Source organism: Danio rerio, chromosome 13 (genome assembly GCF_049306965.1).
Source record: "Danio rerio strain Tuebingen ecotype United States chromosome 13, GRCz12tu, whole genome shotgun sequence".
NCBI lineage: Eukaryota > Metazoa > Chordata > Actinopteri > Cypriniformes > Danionidae > Danio > Danio rerio.
The window spans coordinates 36,902,696-36,912,500 of NC_133188.1; the positions used below are offsets into that span (position 1 = coordinate 36,902,696).

General features: G+C 32.8%; 1 protein-coding gene across 5 annotated transcripts; it reads left to right on the forward strand.

The window, feature by feature from the left end:
- The first annotated feature begins 1,991 nt into the window (after positions 1-1,991).
- ftr81 (finTRIM family, member 81) lies at positions 1,992-8,809 on the forward strand. 5 transcript variants are annotated; one of them, XM_068212938.1, is made up of 8 exons: positions 1,992-2,041; positions 2,944-3,535; positions 4,134-4,229; positions 4,328-4,561; positions 5,993-6,149; positions 6,335-6,379; positions 6,461-6,502; positions 7,200-8,809. In XM_068212938.1, the coding sequence occupies exons 2-8, from the start codon at positions 2,951-2,953 to the stop codon at positions 7,697-7,699; spliced, it is 1,659 nt and encodes a 552-aa protein (XP_068069039.1). In that variant the 5' UTR covers positions 1,992-2,041; positions 2,944-2,950; the 3' UTR covers positions 7,700-8,809. The 5 variants fall into 5 exon arrangements, with proteins under 5 accessions (XP_068069039.1, XP_068069041.1, XP_068069040.1 ...); XM_068212940.2 differs by lacking the exon at positions 1,992-2,041 and adding an exon at positions 2,085-2,293; XM_068212939.2 differs by lacking the exon at positions 1,992-2,041 and adding an exon at positions 2,085-2,236.
- Positions 8,810-9,805: the final 996 nt, after the last annotated feature.

Below are 9,805 nucleotides of genomic sequence, written 5' to 3' on the forward strand. Positions count from 1 at the left end.
GTTGGTGTTTCTGTGTGGAGTTTGCATGTTCTCCCTCTGGGTGCTTTGGTTTCCCCCACAGTCCAATGACATGTGGTACAGGTGAATTGGGTAGGCTAAATAGTCTGTAGTGTATGAGTGTGTGTGTGAATGTGTGTGTGGATGTTTCCCAGAGATTGGTTGCGGCTGTGTAAGGTCCAGCCAGTTGGCCCAATGCCGGTGTCCACTGGTGGATGAAGGTTCGATGCCTGTTCGGTCTTTCCAGTGCACAATGTTGATTTACCTTGAATTTGACTCATATCTGACTCCAATTTTAGTATGAGGTGGTTTAGAATATTAATATATTATAATAAAACATTAAGAAGATTATATCAATATGTAATTTAGATAAATGTTTGAACCTTTTGTCTTCACTAGTAACTATCACATCCATTCATTCAGGTGCTCATGTCGCTCAGAGAAATCGCCTCGGCCGAAGGCGTCCCTCACGGTCACACTCTGGTCAATCTTGAATATTAAACAGAGGTAATTGACTAATACTTTAGATGGCCGCTACCAGCGCGCTCGTTTTAAAATACTTTTGGTTAGTCCCGCTTAGGTGTACACCCTTAAGTTAAGACAATATCATTTCTAATTAGAGGTTAGGGCATTATTATAAATGTACCCGACTACTGGATTCCACAGCAACTTTGGCCTTCACCATACCCATGGTTTCCCACACGAACAGAATCGCGCCGAGCCTTTCTCAAACCTTACCTTTAGTAATCCAAGAATTCCCTCAAGGAAAGGGGTGTGTGCATAACAAAAGGCATTTGCATTTAGTGCTGCCTGTGGAAAAGTCACACCCTTCACAGTGGTTCAAAAGATGTCTGAAGTTATATATTTATTGTTTTGATTATGTCTATTTCTGAGAGAATGAGACCATTGTACCAGTCGCACTGAGACATTTCAAATGATATCAAACATGATAGATAAAGTCACTTTGGTTAATCTAGAACATTCAAACATTGAAATGACCATATGTGTGAGTTGGGGTGATTTGAAGTCGAGTTTCAGCAGGTTCAGATGCAAATGTAGCAGGAGCTGGTTTTTCCCGCATTCCCACCTGCTGGGTTGTGGAGTCAACCGTCTCTGCTTTCAGCCCATGCCTGAATTGTCAAAGATATCAAAATATTTGCAATATTTCAACTCTTACAGATGTAAGGGCATCCGTTGCGTAAAAACTTGCTGGATAAGTTGGAGGTTTATTCTGCTGTGGCGACCCCGGATTAATAAAGGGACTAAGTCGACAAGAAAATGAACAAATATATATATATATATATATATATATATATATATATATATATATATATATATATAATCACAAAACATTTTTACTTACACCACATTTCAAGTAAATCATATACTGTATTGTCATTAACTTGTCAATCATTAATTGCTTCTTAAGCACTAATGTGTGTGTGTGAGGGATAGAGAAAGATCAGAAATTTAGAATGAATGAAGTGAAATGATTTTGTTTTTAAATTAAACAATCATGGTTTAATTTTAGCGTTGCTCATCATCATCTTCATCACCAAACTAAAGGTTTGAGGAAGAGTTGTTAAATATAAGCTGTCTAATTTCATAGATAGGCTGCTTTCACCAAGACTGTGAGCATTGTTCAAGGTTATGTAATATGTATGGTCAATAAATAAACAAAATAAAACAAATAATAATGATAATTTAATTGCACTCTAAATGTTATTTGAATAGGTGGTTTAAAGCGTGTATAATTTGTAAAAAAAAATAAATAAAAAGAGCAATAGTTTCTTACTGCACAGGGCAAATAAAACTCTTAAAATTGATAAAAAATACAAACATTATCCCGAAGATTTATATTTAATTGTATAAATGATGAAGCATTTGCATTTGATAGATTAGACATACTGTCGAAAAGACGTTTGCAATGGATTTGTAAAAGCTGTTTTTTGCATGTTTTGTCTGCATTTACACAATTTTGACCACCAGGTGTTGCTGTTGTTTTCTCCCATCATCATTTCTGCAAAGCAGCTGTGTGGAGCAGGTGAGTCTGTGGTGAATAATTTGTTAAGTGTCAGTTGTTACCCATCAGTATGGGAAATGCGACTTGATCATTGGGGAAACCATACTGTGCGTAAACTGTGTCGTTTTGTTGAAACTTTCAAATGATTTGGCGCTTCTTTTTAGTCGGATAGAAGTATTGCCCAGTCCGACGTGTAGTGAGGAGACACGAATTGAAGTTGAGTGGAACTAAAGTTTAACCTAAAGTTTTTGACTAGGTGTGTTATGATGGGAGGTAAAGTTGGTTTTAAATTTGCACATTTGTGAATTTTAACAGCATCTATATTTTTACCTCGCTAATTTGAATATTTGGTCTGAAATTGCATTTAATTATGATTTCCAAACAATATTAGCACTATTTAATTGACTGTGAACAATGTTGTACTTTGATAGTCAATGGCTGCTAATGCTATTTCACTGTTTATAATTCGCAAATAATACATTTATGAAATAATATTATGAAGTAGAAGTTTAAATATAAAACCAACTTTACCTCAGTTAGGACACGTACAGATGAAATGTGGTGCTCGTTGTCATAACGGTTTGTTAGAGAATCGAGAGAAAGAAAAACATGGTGGGTTTGATTTGATGAGACAATTAATGTAATTTTTGATTTAGTCGACAATTTTGTCAACAGTGTACCTGTATAACTATATTATGCTTATTTTAACTTAAGAACATTAGACAGTTTGACTGAAATGTCTGCAGCTTCAGGTTTTAGTTTTTTTTTAATTCAATAGTTTGTATTTTCCTTAAATTTCAAAGTAAGGTGGATAGTAGCAATAATGAATATTGTGTTCAAATATTTTGTAAGTTTTGTCTATTTTTGTAAGCTTCAAAATGAAATGTGACTAATTTTGTCTTTTTCTTCACTTTTTTTTACAGCTGCAAAATGGCAGAATCATTGGATGATCAAAATTTCTTTAACTGTCCAATTTGTCTACATATTCTGAAGAACCCAGTCACTACGTCTTGTGGTCACAGTTTCTGTATGGACTGTCTTAATGAATTCTGGGATCAGGAAATTCTGAAGGGCATTTACAGCTGTCCCCAGTGCAGGCATTCATTCACCCCAAGACCAGCTCTCTGCAAAAATACTGTTATTGCTGAAGTTGTGGAGAGAATGAAGATTAAAGAAACAGCAACGGTCTCTCCTGTTTTAAGTTTTGCTGTGTCTGGGGATGTGGAGTGTGATATCTGCACTGAGACCAAACTAAAAGCCATTAAATCTTGCCTGACATGTTTGGCTTCTTACTGTGAATCTCACATCCAAAGTCATTATACATCTCCTGCGTTAAAGTGGCACAAATTGGCCAATGCCTCACCACGTCTACTGGACCAGATCTGCTCTCAACATCATAAGCCTCTGGAGCTGTACTGTTGTAAAGATCAGCAGCTGATATGTATGCAGTGTGCTCTGATTAACCACCCGAACCACAGTATGACTTCACCTGCGGCTGAACGACAAAACGTCCAGGTCAGTTGACTAAAATAGAGTAAAATTTGTCACTCGGATACAGATAAAATATATATCAGATTAAAGTTTTTTTTTTTTCTTCTCATTATCTTCCTGGTCATCTGTGACGTTTAAAATAATTCCATTAAAATATTGTTCTGGACAATAATGCCAAATATTATTAAATAATGCATAGGCTTCTTTTATTGAAATTTAAAATGAATGAAGGTCCCTCATGTTAAACAAGACTTTTGTTTGCCATTTGTGCAGAAGTATTGGACATAATGTATTTGAAATTACAGATCATATTAGTTTTTTAAGATTAAGTTATTGGCTCACTCCAAATGGATGCTTTTATCATTTCCTCAGCCTCCTGTTGGTCCAAATGCAATTTAATCTTCGAAATTCAAATTAATATATCTTTTAAGTCTGAGAGATTTGTGTTGCTCCAACTCAAAGATATCAATAATCCAGATGAGTTGAAAGATTTAATTCAAGACTTCTAAAGACATATTAAAGACACTTACAAATAAACAATCAATCAGCAAACCTTAACAACCACAAACTGCTGAACCTGCTTGATGCACATAGACAAACCTCATTGGTTTTTGGGGCGCAGGTACGGTTGAAGAAAAGTCAGGTTGGAATACAATTGGAAATACTTCAGCGTGAGATGAAGGTGCAGGAATTAAAACAGGCTATGGCCTCCCATAAGGTAAACTGAATAATTGTAGTACTCTGAAGTTATTATAACAATTATTTAACTTGACTATTTTATGATTAGTAAAGGGGGCTTTTCCATGTCATTTACAGCGCTCTGCAGAGGCAGCAGTGATTCACTGTGAGCAGGTTTTCGCAGCTCTAATCAGCTCCTTGGAAAAAAAACGAGCTGAGATAACAAAGATGATCAGAGCTCAGGAGAAAGCTGAAGTGAGTGAAGTTGAAGTACATGTCAAAACACTGGAGCAGGAGATCAGTTACTTGAAGAAGAGGCATGAAGACCTGGAGAAGCTTTCAAAGGTCGACGATGACATCCATGTCATTAAGGTACCTGTCTGTTCATCTTTAGAAAATGTGTTTGTTTGAAGGCTGATTTGAGTTCTATTGCTTGACCCAAAATCACATCCAACTTTGGCTTTCTAAATGTGTGAGATCAGTCAGTTGAGAAGAAAATTATTTTAAGGAGGCAGTAGATAAACACAGAGTGTAGGATGGAGTTATCCATCTTAATAAAATCAGAGAAAGAAAACTAAAAACAAAGTTCATTATAATAATAATAGAGCAATTTGTCCCTAGAAGGTGAGTAAACATAATATTTTTAAATAGACATGAAACTTAAGGCTTTATAATAGAAATGCATTAGGTTGAATAGAAGTTGTACTCAATCAATTTGGACCAAAAGACAACAAATATATATTTCATTTTTCATGTTATTGTCCTCCCAAATAAATGTAGTGTTAGTGCTGCACAACTCCCCTGACTGTAAAACATATTTTACTGGACTGTCCTGTTTTCAATTATTCCAGTAGACTTTTTTTTAAAAGAAATGAACTCTCTTAAGGACATTTTTCGCAAAGTGACACCAGAAATGATTTTAGAATTCTTATCATATAGTAACAATAAAAATCTTATTTAATTTATGTATTAATTTGTTTGTTGATTTTATATGTATATTTATTATTTAAATGTTCCTGCCATGACAATATAGCTTTGGTTGCTAACATGGCATAAAATAAAAAATACATGACATGTATCCCAAATACATCTACTTTTAACAATGTTAAAATTGTCATATAAAAAAGAAAGTAATACTTTGTAAAAAAAAAAAAATGACAATTAACATTAAAGTATCTTGCTAAGATATATATATATATATATATATATATATATATATATATATATATATATATATATATATATATATATATATATATATATATATATATATATATATGTATATATGTATGTATATATATTTTATTATATATATATATATATATATATATATATATATATATATATATATATATATATATGTATATATGTATGTATATATATTTATATATATATATATATATATATATATATATATATATATATATATATATATATATATATATATATATATATATATATATATATTTTTTTTTTTTTTTTTTTTCTTTTCTTATTTATTCTTATTCTTTTATTTTTTTTTTCTTATTTGTGACAAATCCATTGGCCCTTAGAACTAATCATTGGCGTATAGCCCTGTATAAGTCTAAAATTTCGTTCATAATGGTCTTAAAACGTCTTAATATTTACTTGATGGAACCTGCACAAACCCAGTCATAAGTGGGATCAGAAGGGAAAACATGCCATTTCAACCAACAAAAGTAAGTGAGCTATAATGTCAGAATAAGACAAAGTCTGAAGTCAAAGACCTTTTTTGAAATATTAGATTTTTTTTCTTCTTTTTTTTTGTATTTCCATGTGCAGAATTTCCTCTTTCTTTCCCATTACTGGTGTTCAGACATGTCCAAGATGTCTGTCAGGCAGCTTCTGACATTTGAGGAAATAAGAAAAATTATCAGTGAGATGAAAATCCAACTGGACATCCTCTGTAAAGAAGACTTTGTCAGGATATCAGAGAAAGGTGGGAGAGCTTTTAAAGATGTTTGTTTAATTCTAACTAGTTTCTTTTTCCAGTTGCAACTTCTTAAACTAAGAAAAGAAGGAATTGAAAGCAGATTTGTAACTCTTTATAATTTGTAGCACAACATCTTTCACAATATACAGCAAACAGACTGATGGTCTCATTTTGCATGATTTTCTTTGTAGTTCCCACAGTCCATGTAATGGTGAATAATAAAAAGACCAAAGAGTGTAAGTCATTTTTTTTTACATCTCACAATAAATAAAAACACTGATAGTAGAATATTTATACTCCGTTTTGATTTTGTTTAGATTTTCCATCTCAACCCAAGACCAGAGAAGAGTTCCTGATATGTAAGATACTTTGCAGTTTACACAAAGTATAAATGTATGATGAAATCAAATACATAGATTTGTTCAGGCTGAAGCCAGTAGAATTAAAGATTTGCATCGATTCATTGCATTATGGGACCTTGATAACTTTGCATGTTCAATAGGTTAAAGTACATTTATTGTGATTTTTATACTTGTTTATAATGATATGCAGGTATTGTCTTAGTTGATGATGTAAATTACAGGGGCTAATTTATACAGAATAATACAATTTCATATGATAATGTTCAATTTTTATATGGACATATGCACCTTAAGCTAGTTGTGGTCAAACAAATTCATACAAATTAGCCCCTAAATCACAGATTATTTGTAAATGAAGGAACAGAAACTTTATCATGAGCTGTCAGTACTACATTTCTTATTTCTTTTACAATATACTGGTTTCAGCTAATATTAATGTCAATTTGTAGAGTTTAGCTGTCTTGAGAATTTATGATGGTCTCGTAATGCAATTCAAAGGTTTAAATAAATACTTGTGAACGACAAACTATGGGAAACTGTTATTTGGGAGATATCTTTCTACAGTAGCGAGGCGGTATTGATAAAGAATGATATACTGTAGATAAGGCCAAATTAATTAAATGATTGTGGAAGTTAATACATGATGTAAAAGAGGTTTTGGTAGTCTAATTCTAGTTTTTGTTTTTATCAACAGATTCTTCTGATCTGAATCTGAATAACTCGTCAGTCTCTGGTAGCCTTACTGTGAAAAACGACAAGTTTGTGACACGGTGCAATGGTGGTTATGGGTATGGGTGTGGGAGTGACCAGGTGTCATGTAAAGAGCAACTGTCTGGACGCTGTTATTTTGAAGTTCAGTTGGCAGGAAAGGGTTGTTCTATTGCATTTTCATATTGCCAGAGTCAAAGAGAAACTTTTGGCTTTAACAACATGTCCTGGAAATGTGACTTTCCAGCAGCTAGTCTTTGTGTATGGCACAATTACAAACAGACAAACATTTCCTTTGTCTCCAAAATTGGAGTGTTTCTGGATCAAGCAGCAGGAACTGTGTCCTTTTACAATGTCTCTGATAAAATGACCCTCCTGCACAAAATCCAGACCACATTTACTAAGCCCCTCTATGCTGGGTTTTCACTTAAGGATTGGGGAAATGACTCCTCAGTGACCATTTGCGATCTTTCAGTGAATAAGTAGTCAGTGATGGTAAGCAAATGAATAGTAAATACAACATATAGCAAAAAAATCCTTAAAGGGTTAGTTCACCCAAAAATTTAAATTCTGTTACAATTTACTTTTCCTTTAATTGATCCACACATGTTTGAGTTTCTCCTGTTAAACACAATAGAATATATTCTGAAGAAAGCTGGAAACCTGTAACTACTGACTCCCATAGAAGTATGGTCATAGGTTTTCAGCTTTTTTTTAAATATCTTCTGAACAGATTGAATAAACTCCTAAAGGTTTCGAACCACTTAAGGGAAAGAGTAAATAGTGAGTCAATTTTCATTTTTGAATGAACTATCTATCCTTAAAGTAAAGGGGTAGTTACTAACTAAGCTAAATAAGGTCTGTGGAAAACATATCTCGCCAGTATTGAATGATTTGTTCTACAACATAAACTATGCAGACTCGCATGCCAAATATTATTTAGTCTCCAATTAGAGATATATGTTTTGTAAAATAAACTAGCTTCAAATTTTACTTTGTTGATATGGGGTTTCTAACTTAGGATGTAGAGCAAATGGTTCAAGTATCATCTAGTTGTGATTGCCACAGATGTTATTCTACTCCTAAATTGTAGAGGTCCATAAAATCTTAAAAGAAAAATTGGCAAATGTTTTGACATCATCTCTATACTCAATCAAATTTAGTATGTGCTTTCACAAAGCTTGGCTGAAGTATAATCATGTAAATAAAAGTTTATGAAAGTTTGTAAGGGTTGGCCATACAGTATAATTTTCGTTTCATTTCTATTTTGAAGTTGGGGCTTTTTCTTCTGAAAGTGGCTGAAAGCTTTTTCTTCTGTGGCAAGCACTTTTGTCTTCTGGTGTGACTGAAACTTGACATCGTGTTGACTTCAGCCTGTTTCAGTGATGTCAAGTCGGTTGCCAAGTTTCAGTTACTTGGGTGTTTATGCTAAAATTTAATGCTTGTTTAACAGAATTCCTTGTGTTTAGACTGACATTTCATTGTATGTTAAATGTATTATGATTAATAATTTATTTTTTTCTGTACCAACTGACAAATTGTTTGTCTGCATTGAGACTGAATCATTAAAGAAATGTGAAGATTTTCTTTCAAAAAGACTTTGATTTAGAATTTGAACCTTAGAATTATAAGGTTCTATCTGCGTTCTAAATGATTTTGAGATATTGAGCTTCAAAGTTTTTGCATTCTATATTGCAAACAACATGTGTGTAATGGATCTCTTTCATACATTAACATGACAGAGACCTAAGGGTTCTCTAAATGTAAATTATCAAAGTTCTCTTACAATTTCTAATTGGAGTAAATAAACCACGGTAAATGCAGATAGAACCTTCTCATTCTGAAAATACATTTTCTACTTGAAATTATAAGGTTCTATCTGGCAAATCATTCATTAAAGCATTACTTATCAAGAAATACAATCAATAAATATATAATTTAGTGTTGTAACAATATGTTGATGCTTGAGAAAGTAAAAATTTTGCTTTCTGTAACATTTATTTCATGTTTTAGGATGAATATTTTTTTTCTTGTTCAAATTAAGCATACAAGGCTGTACTAAATAATTCTTTTCAGTGCAGCTGTTAATTTTATCTAGCATGTAAATTTTTATTACATTTTATGCTTTATATTAATTATTGAGTTATATTTATTGAATTATATGCCCTATGATTTAAATTATGTAAGTCTGTGATTGAGTGTGTATGGGTGTTTCCCAGTGTTGGGTTGCAGTGGAAGGGCATCCGCTGTGTAAAACATATGTTGGATAAGTTGGTGGTTCAATCCACTGTGGCGACCCCAGATTAATAAAGGGACTAATCCGAAAAAAAAATGAATGAATGAATCTCAGTGTAAAGAAATGCTTCTAAATTATCACATTTACACACATTTCAATTTTGTGTAGTGCGGCATTATTTAATTGACTCTGATTTTGTGTGATTTTTGTCTTTCTGGTCTTTCCCGCTGTCATTAGAGCTGTCTGGCGAAATAACAAAGAAAGCTTTGGTCCTCGTGCAAGCATTAAAAATCTGATTGACTTACAGATAGAACCTTATAGAGCCAAGCTAGAGTTCAACTTTGTAGATACACGTT

Excerpts from the sequence above, each read along its gene's own strand:
- ftr81 (XM_068212938.1), top strand. The coding sequence starts at position 2,951 with ATGGCAGAATCATTGGATGATCAAAATTTCTTTAACTGTCCAATTTGT. Across the intron at positions 4,562-5,992 it reads ATGACATCCATGTCATTAAG|AATTTCCTCTTTCTTTCCCA; the intron begins GTACCTGTCTGT and ends TTCCATGTGCAG. Across the intron at positions 6,380-6,460 it reads TAATAAAAAGACCAAAGAGT|ATTTTCCATCTCAACCCAAG; the intron begins GTAAGTCATTTT and ends GATTTTGTTTAG.